The following is a 19021-nucleotide window of genomic DNA, read 5'->3' as shown; positions in this document are numbered from 1 at the left end:
AGGGCCCCGCCCCCGAGCCTCTTCGGGCCCCGCCTCCCCCGGGCCCCCTCGGGCCCCTCCGAGCGTCACCGAGCGCTCTGCCCCGCCCCTCCTCCCCCTTGCCTGTGCGTCACGCGCGCGACGCGTCCCCCTCTTTCGTCACCGGCGCGCCGAGCGCCATGGCGGTGGTGGGGCGCAGCGGGCGGCCCCTGCAGCTGACGCTGGCGCTGCTGAAGCCGGACGCCGTGGCGCACCCGCTGGTGCTGGAGGTGAGGGCTGGGTGCCCCGGACCGCCCGGCCTTGGCCCGGCCCGGCTCGGCTCGGTCTGTCGGCCCGGCGCGGCGCCCGCCCGCCCGCCCGCCCAGCCGCTGCGCCTCTGCCCGCAGGCCGTGCACGAAACCATCCTCAGCAACCAGTTCCTGATCGTGCGCGCCAAGCAGCTGCGCTGCGGCCGGGAGGAGAGCCGCCGCTTCTACCGGGAGCACGCGGGTAGGCGGGCCGGGGCCGCCGCTGCCGGCAGCAGCACGGCGGGGCGGGCACGGCGGGGCGGGCGCTGCGGGCCGGGAGCCGGCAGGGCCCCGTGACTCGGGCCGCCTTTCTCCTGCAGGACGGTTCTTCTACCAGCGGCTGGTGGAGTTCATGGCCAGGTGCGTGCCGTGCCCGCGGCCGGGCGGCGCGGCGAGGGGGGGCTGGCTTGGCTCCTGACCCTTGGCCCCAGCAAGGCTCCTGCACCGGGAGGCGGCCGCCTCGGCGTGGGATGATGCTCATCAGGCCGTGGTGCACCAAGGTGGAAGGCTCTGGGCCCAGGGGTGGAGAAATGCCGGGAGCCCACTCTGCTGTGACAGCAGGAGTGCTAGGCGGGGTGGCATCCCCGAGGGCTTTGGGTGCTGTCACCCGGGAGGAAGTCGTTCATGCAAATGCTTTGCTTCTGAGCTGTAGGCTCAGTGTCTGGTGTCATCGTAGGTCTGCATCACCTCCCAGAAAGCACAGCGTGGCAGTTGCACTTCCTTGCTTCTTTGCACATGTATTTATGACAATGAAGGAGCTATGCCCTTTTGTAACGTTATCTACTTCTGACCTTCCCTGGTTCTTTTTTCAGTGGCCCCATGTGGGCTTATATCTTGGCCCATGAGAATGCTGTCCCCCTCTGGAGATCCCTGATGGGACCCACCAAAGTATTCCGAGCCCGAAACAGTGTCCCAGACTCCATCCGAGGAGCTTATGGCCTCACCGACACCAGGAATACCACTCATGGCTCAGGTAGACTTGTCCTTCTTGGCTGAGTGTTGGGCAGAAACTGAAGCTCAGGGAGGTGTAGGTGATGATACTTTGTCTGCCTTTGCTTGCTTTTCTTTCTGGGAGTCAAAGTTTATTTGCTTGCTTCTGTAAACTCCACTCATACCTGTCCTGGTGCGACCGAGCCTGCTGCTTTTCTTTATGGCTTCTGCCCTTCCTTCTGGAACAGGGCATGTATTTGTGGTGCCAGACTGGCATCTCTCATTTTCTTTTCCTCTGTTTTCTAACAGATTCACCAGCATCAGCCAGCAGAGAAATTGCCTTTTTCTTCCCAGAATTCAATGAACAGCTCTGGTACCAGCAGGAAGAGCCACGTCTGCGCTGTGGGCAGGTGTATTACAATGCTGAGAAGCGTGTCCACTGTGTGTTCAGGGATGAAGAAACAGAGTTGACCTGAGATACCTGGGGGTATGGTTTGTTGAGCTGGAAGTAGCTGCTAGGCATGCTGTTTGGGTCAGCTGCGTAACAAGACATAGAGCCTTTGCATGTTTTAAGGAGCCTGAGGGAGGGAAAGACCTTATGCATATTACGTTGTGCTACCTGGGATTGGATTATTTTATTCATGCAGCATACAGGTGCTGGGGTGTTTTAAGAAAAACCTCTCAAGTAGCAGTGCTCCAGCTTGATAGAGAGGACTAGCCATGCAGTTCACTGGTCCCTCGTGTTTATTTGGATACGAGTGGTACAGATGAGTTTATCAAAGGGTTAGGTCAAAGGCAGTGTCTAGTTCCCGTTAGGATATGATTGGTTTTGCTGATATAAGGCTTCAGATTCTTAGTATTTGCTCTGTTGCCACAGTCCGTCCCTTAAGGAGAAAAGAGGGGAAAAAGAATGCAAAAAAAATGCAGCTGTAAGCAGGTCAATATTAACTCTTCTGTCCTTGCTTTCTTGGATCCAAGCTGAGAAACAAGGTTGTCTTAAGATTCGAATCACAATACAAAATTGAAGCATCTGGTGGAGGGCACGGTTAGAAGCTGTTCTCAGGAGGAAAGCAGTATGTCCTCTTGTTCAGTTTGGTCTGGGCCTGCAACAGAACTTCTAGGGGAAGTTGCAGAAAGGTGTGGAGTAGTCCAGAGCCTGTGAAAGATCTTCTGTTCTGTGCTTTTGGATTGCGTGGGGCATGAGATCAGTAGTTCTGATGAAATGTGGTAGAGTGGCTATTAAAGCTATGGATTTCTTGAATCCATAATAAAAGGCTAGAGAAGTTGATTTGAACTCTGGTACAGAAGAGGCTGTAGATCAGGAGCTCTTTTCATTAAGCTTTGTAACAAAATGCTTAATGGCAACTCGGAGACTTCACTGCCTGTAGACTTACTGGGCATTGAAGCACCGAGTTCCATATCCTTTGTAAACAAGATGGACAAGTCATTTAATTATCCAGATAACTGATAAAATTATTAATGATGGTGCATGAAGACTTGGTTTTGATGCACAATGCAAGGTTCTGACATGCTTATTTATGTTTTCCCGTGTGATACATTTAGAGATCTGTTCCTGTATGAGTTTTAATCCATTTAAACTGTTCCCCTAATAGCTTCTTACACTGCTGGTTTGGTGTTTTTTTAAATTAAGGTGCCACGTTGTACTGACTGACTTTTATTTTGAATAATTTCAAATGCACTGTATGGGTGAAGGTACCTTTGTAATGTACTTGGGACAAGAAGTTTGTTAGCTTGACTCCCTCTTGTCAAATTTACTAGTGAATTATTGTGTCAAAGATCAAAGGCAAGTTACTCCGACTTGTTTAAGACAGCTATGTGAAATGTTGGCCATTTGATTGGAAAATGTTTAATTCGAGGAAGTGCTGCCATAGAGCTTCCTTGATTAAATGCATCGACCTTTTTATTCCTTCCTTACTGTTATGTGAGATTAAATGCAGTTACTGTTTTGTTCCAGGTACAGATCAAAAGGATCTGCGGAATATTTCTGCATTTTTGCATTGCTGCTTTTATTTTCACCAGCAGCATCCAATGGTGGATCTGCTCATGGTTGAGTATGCATTTGTACAGGTCTGAAGCCTTGCTGTCCGTAATGCTACTGTCAGTTGATATTTTATTGATTTCCTGAGTTTCTGTTAAGTGTGTTTTTCTCGTAACTAGTAACCCTACTTACTTTTTTCATCTTCTTTATATTGTGCTTAATTTTTTGGGTATTAATTTGGGATGTCATTAAATAATAATTCCTAGCTTACGCTTCTCATTTTAAATGTGTTTTTTTCCTAGTCATTTGCTATTATGATAGCAGATAGAGATGGCAGATACATTTGGGGAAACTGACCCTTTTAAAATTTCAAGTACAAATAACACTGACTTAGTGGTGCAGTGTTTTTGCTGAATAATTATCAGATCACAATCACCACTGCTTAGCTGCCAGTTTTTATGTCCATTTTAACATTTCTTTGGTCCACCAAGACTGTACCTGAGTGGAGGTTGTCAAAACTGTGCAGTCCTATTTCCCTAGACAGAGTGTGTGTTTTGCAAATCTAAATATGTTCCACATATTTATCAGGTAGATCCAGTATTGAAATATTTGGTGTTAGATGCAGGAGGTAGTGTCAAAAATTACTTTTAATATCAAAGGAAGCATTTGGATTTATGAGATGACAGCAGATGTTCTCTGTTTTGAAGTTTCTTACAAAAGTCTTCTTCCATCTCCTTTTAAGTGATCCAGAAATGTTTTTTTATCTTCTCTAGTGACACTTAGCATCTGTTTTGTATACTTCCTGCTGCCTCTTGGTCCTGGGGTGAATCACCTTTGGTTTTGTAACTTCAAATGGCTTTAATTTAAAATGATTTCTCGGACCCTTTCTGACTTTGCTCTTCTTGCTGCCCCCTTCCCCGTCCTTAATCTGTTTTTACAGAACAAGTTGAAACCTCTGATTATTCTTCTATTTATTTATATATTTTGTTACACCTGAGCCAAACTATTCTTAATAAATTTTGGTAATGCCTAGCATATGCAATCATAAAGATTTTCGATTGCTTTATTTGAGCTCCAAACATTATGTTGCAAAATAATAAAGGCAAGTTATCTGAATGCTGGTTTACCTTACATTTGTAATGTCTGATACTGCAACAATCTCATGCACAGTAGGCATTTGTATTTTGGTTGTTGTCTTCTTACTAATGTTTAAAAGTATTCTGCCTGTTTATTTGCGCAGAAGCGTGGTTTCTGAATATTAGACTGAAGGATGCTGACCCATACAGTTTCTGCTTTCTAGAGGAAGTGCTCCAGTATTTCACAGAAATACTAGGGTCCAGTTAACATAATTTATCCCACCAATTGCTTAGCTTCCAGACCTCTGACGTCTCCTTGTGCTCAGGAGATAGGGCAGATTTCTGCAGAATTTCCCTGCAACATCTTTTCTCTGGAAAAGATAGACATAGTCCCATTTTAATTTTAAGTACTCAACTTCAACAACTGCTTACATAACATAATACTTTTTTTTTTTTTTTTTTTTTCCTTCCCCCTCTGCTACTAGGTGTTGTGAGAAAGTACAGAAGCCAGTTTTGTTTATCTGGGATATTTTGTAAGGAAGGGGAGCAAATAAAGAGGAAATCTGGCTAACAAAATTACTAGATGATCGATGGGGAATCTATTGTAATGATGTTTGAATGCAAGGGCAGTTTGTGTCCTGGACAGGTTAGTAACTGGGATGAGGATCTGATGAAAACTCTTTCTGCCTGGAATCGACCAGAGCTTTGAACTGTTTATCACGTAGATGAGGTTGTCTAGAAGCAAGACCCAAGCAAGCCTATGAAGCAAATGTGGATCACTGTGTAGACATTAATACAGTCTGTCATGTATTTTTCTCTTGCCTGTACTTCTGCCTTGTTGAGCCCAAGATTAGGTTTGGTTAATAAGTCCAGATCTAGCCCCTACTTGACCTGTCTTGGGCATAAGGTGCAAGACTGTTAATTTTCTGTGATACGAAGAGAACAGTCATCGTCTATTTTTTTTCCTGCAGTTTGGTGTTCCTCTTACCCTTTGGTCTTCCTGTTCTGTATATACAGAGTTTGGATTCTTGAAGGACTGAAATGCTTGGAGCTAATGGAAAGCTTTGGGCTCAGTTCATGGGCTGTGATGCAAGTACAGACAGATTGAAGTATAGCGATGTCTCCTGGCATTACGCTTTCTCCATTACTGAGAATGGAGCTGCATATGACTTTCAATGGCAAATTGGACCTCTTGCAAAAGAGACTTTATAACCAGTCCTGTGACACAGGTAATAAAAATGTCTCAGTAATCGTCTGTCTCAGGATTTTTCTGCCACCTGTGGAGGGAGGCATGCCCAGAGAGGTTGTGCAGTCTGCTCTGGAGACAATTCAAAACCCACCTGGATGCAGTTCTGTTGCAACCTGCTCTAGGTGAACCTGCTTTAGCAGAGGGTTGGACTAGATGGTCTCCAGCGGTCCCTTCCAATCCTGACCACTTTGTGATTTCTGTGATTCACAAACAGCAGGAGAAGGGCAGGTGTGGCAGCTGCAGTTTGCTGCAGCCACTTCAGGTTTCATGTAGCTGTTGTGTAGTGGAGGTGTCTCGGGTGCAACAGCAGATTCTAGAGAATCTTTGCATCAGCAGCTTCTTAGTGGCCTATTTCTCTCCAGGAGATAATTCATAGTTAAGATTCATGTATTATTTCAAACAACGAAACAGTCCCTGTAGCTTATAATTAAAGCGTGGCACTGAAGATGCCAAGATGGCATACAATACAAACCCAGGGACATCTTGAACTCTGGCATTGCCACAGGTGCCCTTGCTAAATTCCTCCAATATTGTATTGTAATATAAATTCCTCCAAATTTATATCTAAAACTGTAACACACGCACACTTCTATGGAAAACCCTGGCCCAGCTCCATATTGTGAGATGTCTGTCCAGGTGCTTAGATCAGACACTGTGGCCCCAGCCAACGTGCTTTAGCTGCAGTACCTGCTGTGGTACCTGTGAGTAGAGCAGGAATTTGCACAAGAAGCTGCCATCGGTATTCTGAGCAGCCGTGGAACTTCACCTTTGTATTTCCTGTTGCAATAACTTATGTTTTCCATAAAGTTTACTCTCAGGTATTTCGTATTGACTGCCGAAGCACTGTTAAATTATTTACCTTGTTCTGCTTTTAATACTTCAACAACTTCATGTGTATTTTGTTGTCTAGATGAGGGGTCCTCAAACTACGGCCGGCGGGCCAGATACAGCCCCCCAGGGTCCTCAGTCCAGCCCCCGGTATTTACAGACCCCCCCCACCCCACCCTGTCAGGGGTTGTGGGGGGAAACCAAGCAGCCGCAGATGACTGACTGTCACTTCATCCGCGTGCCGGCCCCCTGGTTAAAAAGTTTGAGGACCCCTGGTCTAGAGGGCGAACATTTCAGACAGAGATGGGAAGTCTCTAGAACAAAGAAGTTCTTTCCCCATGTCTCATTCTGCTGCTCCATGATGATGCAATTGATTACAGCACATGTAAACAGCTTCAAAGTTATTGCCTCAAACTTTTAATAGCCCACTTTGTGCCTTGTTTACAAGTCTCACAAAAACATGCCGCGTGAGGAAGTGAAGTGCTTTAGGCTTTTGGTAATTGGTACTGAAACCCTAGTGGCGTTTCCTCTGGAGAGAAGCCTGCGGGGAGTAGGTACCCAGGAGACAAACTGGAAACAAGAAAACTTATCTCTCAAACTTCAGTCTTCTATTTAAAGCACCTTGTTTGAAATGCACTAATTGGCCCCTGGGGCAGATTTGATGCCCAAGACTGGGTGAGAAGCCTTGGAGGGCTGCCTCTGCAGCAGGATGGAGCTGGCCATAGGAAGAGGGAGAAATGGAGTTGGGGCAGCAGGTGCCACAGCTGTCCAGGAAGGTGGTGGTCATTGGGCAAAAGTACTGCTCAGTGGTGGCCAGAAAGACTGTCCTTGTTGCTTTTGAAGTACAAGTTGGCCAGGAAAAAGCAGTGACCCTGGGGCTGCTGCCAGGGTCTGCCATCAGAAAGTGAACAAATGCACTTGCCGGATGCCAGAAACTGGTATTCAGCTCTGATAATCCATGTCCATTTTCTGTGGTAATGTCTTCAGGACAGTCTTTAGGAGAAGAAATATCAACGTTTGCATCTTCTGCTGTCTCCTGAGGCATATCAACAAGCTGAGGCTTGTTCAGCTTGCGGAAGGAATGGCTTTGGGGGGACCAAATAGCAGCCTTCTGGTAGCTACAGGGAGGTTATCAAGAAAAGAATGTCAGTCTCATCACAATGGGACATGGAGGGAGGCTGGGAGGCTGCAGGCAAAATTCAGGTAGGAGGTTTCAAGTTCATAGACTCAGAATTTTCTTAGTTGGAAGGGGCCCACAAGGACCACTGCGGGAGAGCAGTGGATGTTTCTGCCTTGACCTCAGCAAGGCTTTTGACACTGTCTCCCGCAAGACCCTCGGAGGGGAGCTCAGGCAGTGCGGGTTGGACAAGTGGGCACTGAGGTGGGTTGAGAACTGGCTAAACGGCAGAGCTCAGGGGGCTGAGATCAACGCACAGAGTCTGGCTGCAGGCCTGTAGCTCATGATGTTCCCCGGGGGTCAGTGCTGGGTCCAGTCCTGTTCAACTTGCTCATCAGTGACCTGGATGAAGGGACAGAGGCACCCTCAGCGAGTTTGCTGGTGATACCAAACTGGGAGGAGCGGCTGACGCACCAGAGGCTGCGCTGCCATTCAGCCAGACCTGGGCAGGCTGGAGAGATGGTGGAGAGGGACCTCATGGAGTTCAGCAAAGGCATGTGTAGGGTCCTGGCCCTGGGCAGGGACGGCCCTGTGCACCAGCACAGGCTGGGGCTGACCTGCTGGGAGGCAGCTCTGCGGAGAAGGGCCCGGGGGGTCTCATGGGCAGCACGTTGCCGCTGGGCCAGCAGTGTGCCCTCGTGGCCAAGAAGGCCCCTGGGACCCTGGGGGGCATCAGGAGGAGCGTGGCCAGCAGGGCGAGGGAGGGGATCTCCCCCTCTGCTCTGCCCTGGTGAGGCCTCGTCTGGAGTGCTGTGTCCAGTGCTGGGCATCCCAGTTCCAGAGAGACAGGGAGCTGCTGGAGAGGGGCCAGCAGAAGCTACGGAGAGGATGAGGGGGCTGGAGCATCTCCCTTCTGAGGAAAGCCTGAGGGAGCTGGGTATGTTTAGCCTGGAGAAGAGAAGACTGAGAGGGGATCTTGTCAATGTCTACAAAAGTCTTAAGGGCATCTTCATGCCAAGAGGATGGGGCCAGGCTTATTTTAGGGGTGCCCAGTGACAGGACAAGGGGCAACAGGCACAAACCACAACACAGGGGGTTCCATCTAAATATCAAGAAGAACTTTACTGTGAGGGTGACAGAACATGGGACCAGGCTGCCCAGCGAGGCTGTGGGGTCTCCTTCTCTGGGGACATTCAAAACCTGCCTGGATGTGACCCTGTGCAGCCTGCTCTGGGAGAACCTGCTTTAGGAGGGGGTTGGACTAGGTGATCTCCAGAGGTCCCTTCTGATCCTGACTGTTCTGTGATTCTGTGATTGAGTCCAACTCTTGACTCCACACAGGGCAACCTAAAAGTTAAACCATATATATAAGCATTGTCTGAAAGCTTCTTGAACATTGATGGGCTTGGAGCCGTGACCATTTTCCTGGAGAGCTTGTTCAAGTGCTTGACCACCCGCTCAGTGATGAACTTTTCCCTAATGTCCAGTCTGAACTTCCCATGACACAGCTTTAAGCCATTCTCTCTTATCACCAGAGAGAAATTAGCACCTTCCTCTCTGTTCCCCCTCATGAGGAAGTTGTAGACAGCGACGAGGTCACCTCAGTCTCCTCTAAGCTGAACACACCTAGTATCCTCAGCTACTCCGTGTAAGTCATGCCCTCTACTCCTTTCACCATCTTCATTGTGTTCCTTTGGACACATTCTAATATTTCTATATCCTTCTCACATTGTGGAGCCTGAAACTGCACACAGCGTTTGAGGTACAGTTAGCGGGACAATCACTGCTTTTCACCAGTTAGCTATACTGTGCCCAGTGCACCCCAGGACACAGCTGACCCTTTTGGCCAGCAGGACATGCTGTTGACATACATTGAGCTTACCATCAACCAAAACCCCCAGAGGTTTCAGAGCTGAAGGTTCAAGAGGTTTCCTTCCACCTGGATGTAAGGAACAACAGTCACTCTGAGGATCACCGAGCAGTGGAGCAGGGTCTCAGAGAGGCTGTGGGATCTCTGGCCTTAGAGGTTTTCCAGACCTGACTGGATACAGCCCAAAGCAGTTCTGTCTGTCTGTGGAGCTGACCATGCTTTGGGTAGGGGTTGGATCCAGCAAGCAGATTCCTGCCACCCTGAACACCACGAATTGCACCAGTTTTCTTGTCTCTGTCCAAAGGAAATATTTGTGCACGTGTGGAGCCCAGTAACAGCGAGCTGGCAGTATTGCTGTACTGAGCTGTGGTACAAGCAACGGTGGGTTTTGCTTAAGAGTCCTTGAGCTGGAAAAACACATCTCTCAAAAAAAAAAAAAAAAAAAAAAAAAGGGAAACATGACTTGGAGAAGTTCCTGGTTTTACAACAGTACACTTGTTTATTGGAAAGCGCAACACTTATGCTTGGAGAAGGCAAGGGCCCTGCACCCAGTTAAGAGCCTGATTTCCAGGAGTGCTGAGCACTTACAGGACTGGGCCCAATCCTTGTGGGTGCATACCCACATTTAGGCATTTGGTTTAAAACCCAACTGCCTTAACACTTCACAAATTCATGGAGGTTTGATTTCTCACTGGATCCCCAAGGCTAGATTTGATACGCCTCAGGAGACAGCAGAAGATGCAAACATTGATATTTCTTCTCCTAAAGACTGTCCTGAAGACATTACCACAGAAAATGGACATGGATTATCAGAGCTGAATACCAAGTTTCTGGCATCCGGCAAGATTTCAGTGTATTTTAATACTTGTGCCAAGTGTTGATGGTCTCAGCAAAGCCCTATTTCACATATCAGTGTGGGAGGGGGTTTCTCTGAGCACTGCCAGCACGTGCCTTCATCCAGAATCCTGGGAGAGTCACCAGGTTATATTGGAATGCTGTGCCACTGAGTTTCTGTATGAAACAAATATTCATCATTGCCACAAAAGAAAGGTGTAATTTTGAAAACTCAAAGCAAATGGTTGTGCCACAAAGTCACGTTGTCATGGTCCTTCTAGCCTGTCAGCCCAGCTTCCCTGAAAACACACTTCTGTACACCTACAGGGCTCATAATTGCTGCTATTCATCTTTTACAGCCTCAGACGTGGTCTCTGGCATGAATTTCCCCCACATTGAGGTAGCAGCTCCCTCTAGCATCTATGCTGAATTTCCACACAGGGTATTCCTTCCCATGTAGGCTTGTTGCCTGTGCTTTCCCTGCTTTTCAAATGACGTTACTGCTCAGCTCCTCAGCTCTTGAAATTTCAGATACAGAGGTTATTATAGGATCAGCTCCTATTGCCCGATCATCAGAAAAGAGAGGCTGCAAAAAAATTGCAATAAAGCAATGCTGTATTCCTGCTGCAGCAACACTTACATCTCAGCCTTGATCTCCACATTCACTCCCTGTTCCAGTCTTTGAATTTCCTGGGTTTCCCACTTTGCATTTCCATGGCATTATGTAAACGCCAGCTAAACCTGCTGTTGCTATCAGGAATGGCTCCAGGCTCAGAGCAGGCAGCATTCACCTTGTGTAAACCCATGTAATCCTGCTGCCTGGCTCCTCAAGAACTCACAGGACTCTACTTGGTGCCTTAACTAAGTCCAACCAGAGCTGCTGCTGGATCCCAGTCCCACCATGGCCATGTTCTCTCCTAGTCCCCTGGACCACACTCTCCACTCCAAGAGAGCCCGGCACAGCCTGGCCCGGGTGGTTGGAGGTGATGGGAGCACGGCTGCGGTGCAGATGCCATGCAGCCACCTTACGGCCGTGTTGCCCACAGGTTTGTTGCTGCAGGCACGGCCAAGCCCTTCTCATTGCTGCCTCCCTGCTGGCATTAGCCAGTTAGGCACCTCATAGCCCTGCAACAGATAAAACAGGGTCATAAAGAAAGACTTAGGGACTGCAGCTCCCAGCCTCCCCAGCCAGCTGCCCTTCCATGGCCCTGGGTGCCTGATGTGGTCAGGTGTGCTGCAATCCAGGTGCCCCCAGAGCTGCTGCAGGGGCTGGAGCAGGAGCCAGGGCTAGAGAGCTCTGGCTGGTCTGGACTCTGCCTGGAGCAGAACAGAAGCTCAAGGTGGGTCCTGTGCCAGGAGGGCTTTGTCCTGTGGGCTCAGGTCCCACTTGTGCAGGCTGTCTCCTTCCTCCTGCCACTGAACAGGAGCTAACTCTGAAAGCCTCTCCCCCCAGGGCTCTCACAGGGTTAAAAGCCTCTCCTCCGCTCACAAGCCTTGAGGGCACACAGACTTTTCCTCATGCAGGTAAGACAAACTGGACAGCACCTGGGGATGTTGTAAGTTTTTCCCTCTTACCAAGCTCTGGATGCCGTCCACTGTTTGCTCTTGGACATGGAGGTAAGGGAGGGCTGGGAGGGCAGGGCTGCTGCATGTGGTGGGACAGGGCCTCACCGATGGTGGGACTCTCAGAGGGGTCCCCACTGGCACACTGCTTGGGGGCAAAGCCAGTGCTGGGACCCAGGGCTTCTGGGTGGACTGGGCATGCAAGCAGGCTGTGGTTGCTGGTGATGCCTCGAACAAAACAGTCCAGTCCTTCTCAGGAAAAATTAATCCTGTGCTTTTGCTGGCTCCCTCAGTCCAGCCATCACCTCAAATTGGGACTGGACCATACCCAAGGCTCAGGACCTTACCTCCCATGGCTGTATGCTCCTGGTCTGCTCACCTGAGTGCAGATGGGATGTGGTGGCTTGGTGAGGAAAGCGACATCCTCCTGCAAGAGCAGCTGGCTTCCCTGGGTGGGCATGGAGCACATCTGGCCTTCTGTAGAAGGAAGGGATAACATAATATACCCCAAAACGCTGGAGCTATGCACAAGTGCAGAACGGCAGTGTAAGGCACCCTGCTTCAGAGACTGCTGGAGCTGAGCTGGGTCTCAGGCTGGTGCACCACCACCGCACAGGTCAGGGGTACCTTCCCTCTCCCAGGGCGAGTGACAGAAGCCAGCTGCCTCCTTAGCACTGTTGGCACCAGTGCTCCCTCTCTGCACCCCCCACAGCCTTTCTGGACCGGTCAGCGGTGGGCAAAGGTGTAGCTGCGCTAGGAAATACTGGATAATCATTAGTTACCGTGAGAAATTGCCTTCAGTGCAAGTGAGAGAGAGAGAGAGAGAGAGAGAGGAAAGGAGCTGAGGCAAGGTGGAGACTGTCAAGGCTCATTCCTGTGCAGTCCAAGGAAGAAAGGGAGATTTTCCTACCATGTCTTCCTAGTTCATTGTGTGCAGGGTGTCTGAGGACAAAGGGTTTAAATCTGGCATTTCTTGTCATGTGGCTGTGTCCACTGGCTGCTACATTCTTCCAGACCATGGTGAAAAATTAGGGTCATTCCTCTGCATGACTCCAATGGCTATACTGCAGCCCTGTAGCTCCACTCCTAACCCAGCCTGAATTTGCCAGCATGGGGAGAGTATCACCTGCAGCTCTCCACAAGTCACCGTCCCTCCCGCAGTGGAGCTAACAATTCCCTGCTGCTGCTGCAAATACGATGACTTACGTGTCATCGCTGTGTACCTACATCAAACCAAGGGCTCACTGATGGCATGTGGTGGGCTCTCACACCTCTTGCTCACCTGCTCTTACTTCCAAGTGTTAAGCCCCAGTTCAGAGCACAAAAGATGACTAACCTTTATATGCCTAACCTCCTACTATTAAATTTATTCTTACTTTTATCACTCTGATTCCTGAGGTCCGCTGTTCCTCTTGTGTAACAGGCAGGTCCCCACCTTCACTGGTGCCAGCTTCACCATAAGCTGTCTGCACACCGCTGCCTCTGGCTAACAGGTCCGTAGTGAAAGCATCCAATGAGGTCCTGGACAGAGCCTTCCCTCTCACACCTGCACCATGGCGGCACTCCTGCCCTAACAAAACCAACTGCCTTAGCGCTGTGAAAGTTCACAACACATAATTTTGGATTTATACAGACCAACATGCACATTGTGCAGCTTTGCAGACAGGGACAGCTGGAGACAGGAGATGATTCCCAGGGAACACTGCTGTGGTCACTCCCAGCTCCCACCCTGCTCAGGTGCCTGCTCCTGGCTGCAACACCTGGCCAAACAAGTCAGGCTGTTCTTGCACCAAGATGCACATGGCTTTGGCTGGGGGCTGGCTGGAGGAAGAGAGACAGTTTGAGATTTCCAGAATATTGGATGGTAGAGTCCTTATGTACCTGTCCAACGTATGCAAAATTAACACAAATAAAACAAACCCCAGCAACTATTAAAGAATATGTTGATCTGGGAGACTTCTGGAGAGCTCATCCAGGCAGTGGTTTCTCAGCCTTATAGCACCCACAGCCAAGATAGAGTAACAAGTTTGGATGTCATTATGCTAGGCAAAGAATAAAGCTTTTGACTGAAGGTCTCCCTCTCAATATTTAAAAAAAATTAAACAAAGGTGAAAAAACAGAGAGTAAAAGATAAATGAATCAGAACTTAGCTCTTCTACTCAGCAGACACTGACACTGATCGCAGTGTCCAAGCAGAAGCAAGGAGATAAAACTTACAACAGAGGGTCCTTAATTTGGAACAGAAAGACTTGAAAATTATGAATAAAACAGAGCTGGCATTCAAGCAATTCCAACAGGGAACAAAGCACACAATTTTTAACAGTGCTTTGACAGTTTCTTGCGGTAAGTAGCTATAATAAAATAACTCCCCAACACCAGCAGTGAATTCTTCATAGCGCAACATCTAAAAATTGTGATTGATATGTTGATACATGCTTTGAATAGAGAAATTAAAAAAAGTTTAATGGGTGCAAAGCCAGCGTACCAACCCAAAATTTAACCATGCTGTTTAATCTTGTGAAGAGACATAAAAATTGACCTCAGTCACCAAAACCACATCTATAAAGAGGAAGGAAATGCTTTCTTTTTTGTAGTTGTTATTGTTCATATTCACTTTGGTTTTATATAGTGGCAATGGCCCCTGCATAGCCATCATGTGGCATCTTTAACGTTTAGTAAATGGAGAGTAACATGAATTGCTGCCTTGTCTGGGAATGCTGTTGAATTCTGACCACAGGAGGTTTGTCAGAGTTACCTGTAAGGAAAAGCTGCTCACAGGTGCCCTGTATTGAGGCAGGCAGGCCTTGTTTCAAAGCGTACAATTTCCAAGTCATAATAGCAGGGAACAAAATCCTTGAGTTAGTGATGTGCAATCCTCCCTCGCACCCCAGACATCCCCCAGTGCTGTCAGTGAGAACCTGCCCAGAAGCCAGCACTGGTCCCACTGCAGCTCCTGGCAAACACTTGCTCAGCCATGGCCAGTACACTGGCCAGTGACTTTAGTCTCTGAGTCAGGAATAGTCTAGTGTTAGCATCTACTGAGGCGATCCAATGAAGCCAAAGAAAAAGCTTCACAGGGAGAAAAGGATTTTATTACACATAGCCCCAAGATCACCTGTAGTTCCCCAAAGTGCCCTGCATTGCCACACAGCCACAGTGTGCCCTGATGCTTTCCAGCCCTCTTCACCCCCTTACTGTCATATACATGAGCTTAAGCCTCTCCGGATCTTTTTCCTCACCCAGCCAAGAGCAGCCCCTGGTTTCAGGCTGGCTCAGTGCAGTGTGTGCCCATGCCAAGTGCTGGCTGGGACAGATCCTCACCCTAAGACAAGGTGATTGCAGGTGATTTTTAAGCTCGCTCTCAGCCCCATTTCTTCTGCTGCACCAGGCTGTATTTACACACCAAAGCACCTGGCTTCATGGCACTGGCACGGTGGGCAGCATAGCCCTGGCCACAAGCACCACCTTCAACAGTCCTTACCCAAGGTTTATGAGCAATAACTACTTCCCATGCCTCACCCACCATGTGGACACTGTGATTGTAGCTTCACATGCCCGTCAGCAAAACCCTTGTGTCGGGGTAAAAATTGAAATAGGATGATGGAAGACAGGTGAGGAGACCCAGGCCAGTGGAGGCCCCTGACAGCTTAAATTCACCTGTGGCTCGACAAACACCATGCGGTGAGTCACCCTCAGATGGAAGCTGTGCTTTTTAAAGTGCTGGTTATTTCAGAGCAAAGCACCCCAAAAATAGCAGAGCAGATGACAGAATAAAGAAAAAAAATTCCTTTAACTGGTACAGGGTGATGCCCCATCCCCAGCTCCGTGCTTTGGTGGCTGTGGCATCTAAGGAATGATGTGACCATTTCCAGGGGGCGGGGAAGCATGTAGTCACCAGAAGAGCAGCCAGGAGGGAAAGACAGACATGCTTGGTATACTCATCAAGACAGAGGGTTGGGCTGGCAGGAGAACCCAGGAGCTGTGGGTTAGTCCAGCTGCACACCGACCTTGGTTTCTTCTGTGTGATTCTTTTGCAGTCAGGTATCCAACACTGTATGGCAGCTCTCTGGACTCTAAAGTCCTAGTGTCTGTGAAATCCCAGCACAGGATGCTTTCAACTATGGAGATAGGACCAAAGCCATTGTACCAGTGACACCCTTGCCTTCTGGGTGGCTGTGCTCCAGTCCCCTGGCTCACAGTCACCACCTCTTCACAGTGCTCATTTCTGCCCACAGACCAACCAAGCTGGCCTCATAGCAGGTGAGAACCAGACTCGGGTGACAGAGTTCATGCTCCTGAGCTTTTCCCATGGCCAGCCCTTCCTCTTTGTTCTTTTCCTGGCCATTTACCTGGCCACACTGCTGGGGAACTCTGCGATGCTCGCCCTTGTGTCCCTGGATCCCCACCTCCACAGTCCCATGTACTTCTTCCTCGGTCAGCTGTCCTGCTTGGACATGTGCTACTCATCAGTGACAGTGCCCAAGATCCTGGCAAACACCCTGCGCCCGCAGGCGACCATCTCCTACTGCGGGTGCCTGGCACAGATGTTCTTCCTGATGGCGTGCGCGGGGGCCGAGTGTGCGTTCCTGGCTGTCATGGCCTACGACCGCTACGCAGCCATATGCCAGCCCCTGCACTACACCCATGCCATGAGCTGGGGTGTCTGTGTGGTGGCAGCCACCGGCTGCTGGCTCTGGGGGATGCTGGACTCAGCTGTGCACACCCTCCTGGCCTCCAGACTCTCCTTCTGCAGGGCTGCCCGGCTCCAGCACATCTTCTGCGACGTCCCCCCCACTGCTGAAGGCTGCGTGCAGTAACACCCGCCCCAGTGAAGTGGCACTCCATGTTGCCAGCATCTTTGTGGGCCTCAGCCCCTTCCTGCTCATCATTGTCTCCTACCTCCGCATCCTGGTCACCATCCTCAGGATGCCCATGGCCACCAGCCGGCACAAGGCCTTCTCCACATGCTCTGCCCATCTGCTCGTGATCACCCTGTACTTTGTGACGGCCAACCTGAACTACAACCGGCCCAGCTCCGGCTACTCGCCGGCAGCCGACACGCTGGTCTCTGCACTGTACTGCATCGTCACCCCCATGCTGAACCCCCTCATCTACAGCCTCCGCAACCGGGAGGTGCGGGGGGCCCTGCGGAAGGCTGTGCGGGGTTGGGGTGCGCCGGGCTCCTCAAGCAGCAACGCATGAGCAATACCAGGGCTGCAACAGTGCTGGGGTGACCCTGGTGCAGCACCGCCTGTCTGTGGGAAACCTTTGACAGCAGCAGTGGGCTCAGGGCTCCCTGCCCAGGCAGGGATGACACTGCCATCACTTGTCTGACCCTCAGCACATCACTGATGGCAGAACAGCAAAATCCAGTTGGGAAGAAGGCTACAGTTCCAGGATTATGTCTTTATTTTGCAAGTGTCATGTGCTGAGCTCAGCACAGGACCAGCTGCGGCTATGCTGCCACCAGGGCATGCTGTAAAAGGCAATTTCACATGGCACCAGACACGTGCTGGCCCCGAGCAAGGCTCTGGGCTCTGCCTTGGGGCTGCCCAAGGTGCTGAGCCAGGCCCTGCATGGGACAAGGGGCAGCGTCTTGCACTGAAAAATCTGGCCACTGCAGAGGGGCTGTCACACCATCCTCCTCCTACACATGCTTTGGCACCGAGTCTGATGTCTGCTGGGTTTCTCCAGGCTGCCATGAAAGCTCTGTAGCATTTTGTACATTAGCGCAGCAGCCAGCAGTTTATACAGGCCACCCATCAACCTCAGTGCTCTGGTCGAACAACACTTTATTGGCACCAAGCTGTGAGCTGGCATTGCTTAAATCCTCACCAGAAATGCTTGCTTTGCTTTATAGCCATAAAAAAAATCAAAATGCAGTTGTTGTGAGTGTGTGGCTGTGGATGATAGTGACTGAGGGCTGGCTGGTGACGTGGGGCAGCCAGCTTTGCCTAGCTGGCACCACCTCAGCTTAACCTCTTCTTGCAGGGCCCCTGCAGCTGGGTCCAAGCTCAAACGATCGCATGGGTGATGGGGCAATCCCACCGCCGGCCAAATCTGCAGGCAGGTACACGAGGGCCAGCAGTGTCCAACGCCACAGCAGAAGCTAGGAGCAGCCAGCCACCAGTGCAAGGGTCTGTGTGGGGAGGGTGCATGCCTGCAGCTGTGCCACAGAGGGGCACATTGGGGAAGGGGCCAAAACTTGCCCATCCATAGCTCGGTTACCAAGAGATACCCAGCAAAATCCAGTCTGTTCCCCAAAAAAACTAGTGGAGAGTCAAAAAAATTGGCCTATGAGGTGCACAGTTTATTGGGAGTGGTTTGCCAGTTCTTCTTAGTGCACAACACACACTGGTTTTACTCTTCAGGGGAAAAAGTGTTCCTGTAACACATGTGTTGGGATGGCCTGTTGCTCCTACCCAAACAGGTTGCAACCTCTCATCCAGCTTTACTTGCTTTACACCCTTCTTGATTGTAAAAGTATTATTGAAACATCCCTAGTTCCGAGTGTCACTAGGACATGTAAGAGAGTGTGCCGCAATGAGGCCCATTCAGGAGAGCCCCCTGGAAAGGAACATCAGGAAATAAAGGGTGAACTGCATGAAGAAAAAATATTGAGGAAGTTATTTCAGAGAAAAAACCCCCCACCAAAACCAGTGAATGAAAAACCCAAACCAAAAACCTCCAGAAAATTTACATTAAAATTGACAATTTCAAACCTGAATCACAATGTGTCTTTCCCATGATTGACAGACTGTGATTTTTCTCAGTATCAAACACTGAACAGGGATGCTGTACTACCTTCCAGGCAGTACAGTGTTGTTCAAGCACAGGATGGTGCAGGACCAGCCTTGAGCCGCACTGAACTCTGAGGTGTCACAGTGGGACCCCCTGCACCTCTGCTGCTGGCAGCTGGCACTGCACTGGGGTGTGCGCCCACAGCTTCTCACATTCTGTGCCACCCAGCATGTCCCCAGTTTATTCCTGTTGTGATGGTACTTGCATACCACAAAGGAACAACAACCAGCTCCCACAGCGGAGTTGAGCATCTAGTCTGGAATATCCTGGTTCAAAGGAGGGCTGCAGTTTGCGTTGGATTATGACTGAAAACTGCTTTAAACATTACAAATAAAATATTTCCTCTTGTCCTGCTTTCCCACCTGCTCAGCCTTTTCCCCACAACTGTGATGACGCAGGGCTAGAATCAAGGGCCCTTTTCACTGTGCAAGGAACTGAGCCTATAGCAGACACAGGGGATGCGCTGTCACAGAATAACTGGGATACAA

General features: G+C 49.7%; 2 protein-coding genes across 4 annotated transcripts; both read left to right on the top strand.

Annotated features, from left to right (window-relative positions):
* The first annotated feature begins 106 nt into the window (after positions 1 to 106).
* On the top strand, positions 107 to 4311 carry NME6 (NME/NM23 nucleoside diphosphate kinase 6). 3 transcript variants are annotated; one of them, XM_055808892.1, is made up of 6 exons: positions 107 to 248; positions 366 to 468; positions 503 to 626; positions 1079 to 1239; positions 1506 to 1683; positions 3172 to 4311. In XM_055808892.1, exons 1-5 carry the CDS (start codon positions 159 to 161, stop codon positions 1670 to 1672), a joined length of 645 nt encoding a protein of 214 aa, XP_055664867.1. In that variant the 5' UTR covers positions 107 to 158; the 3' UTR covers positions 1673 to 1683; positions 3172 to 4311. The 3 variants fall into 3 exon arrangements, with proteins under 3 accessions (XP_055664867.1, XP_055664868.1, XP_055664866.1); XM_055808893.1 differs by having other exon boundaries at positions 587 to 626; positions 1506 to 4311; XM_055808891.1 differs by having other exon boundaries at positions 1506 to 4311.
* Positions 4312 to 15408: 11097 nt separating this feature from the next.
* LOC101925027 (olfactory receptor 1F1-like) lies at positions 15409 to 16934 on the top strand. The gene is given in 4 exon segments (XM_013304063.2): positions 15409 to 15413; positions 15770 to 15773; positions 15968 to 16519; positions 16521 to 16934. Coding segments are annotated over 4 exon segments (975 nt in total).
* Positions 16935 to 19021: the final 2087 nt, after the last annotated feature.

The sequence above is a fragment of the Falco peregrinus genome, chromosome 6 (assembly GCF_023634155.1).
Source record: "Falco peregrinus isolate bFalPer1 chromosome 6, bFalPer1.pri, whole genome shotgun sequence".
Taxonomy (NCBI): Eukaryota; Metazoa; Chordata; class Aves; order Falconiformes; family Falconidae; genus Falco; species Falco peregrinus.
Note: the sequence above shows the minus strand (reverse complement) of the source record. Positions and strands in the feature narration are given on the sequence as shown.

What these genes read in the sequence shown, in the direction of transcription:
- NME6 (XM_055808892.1), top strand. Translation starts at nt 159, where the DNA reads ATGGCGGTGGTGGGGCGCAGCGGGCGGCCCCTGCAGCTGACGCTGGCG. An exon ending in CGCACCCGCTGGTGCTGGAG is followed by an intron (nt 249 to 365) that starts GTGAGGGCTGGG and finishes CTCTGCCCGCAG; the next exon opens with GCCGTGCACGAAACCATCCT. An exon ending in GAATACCACTCATGGCTCAG is followed by an intron (nt 1,240 to 1,505) that starts GTAGACTTGTCC and finishes GTTTTCTAACAG; the next exon opens with ATTCACCAGCATCAGCCAGC.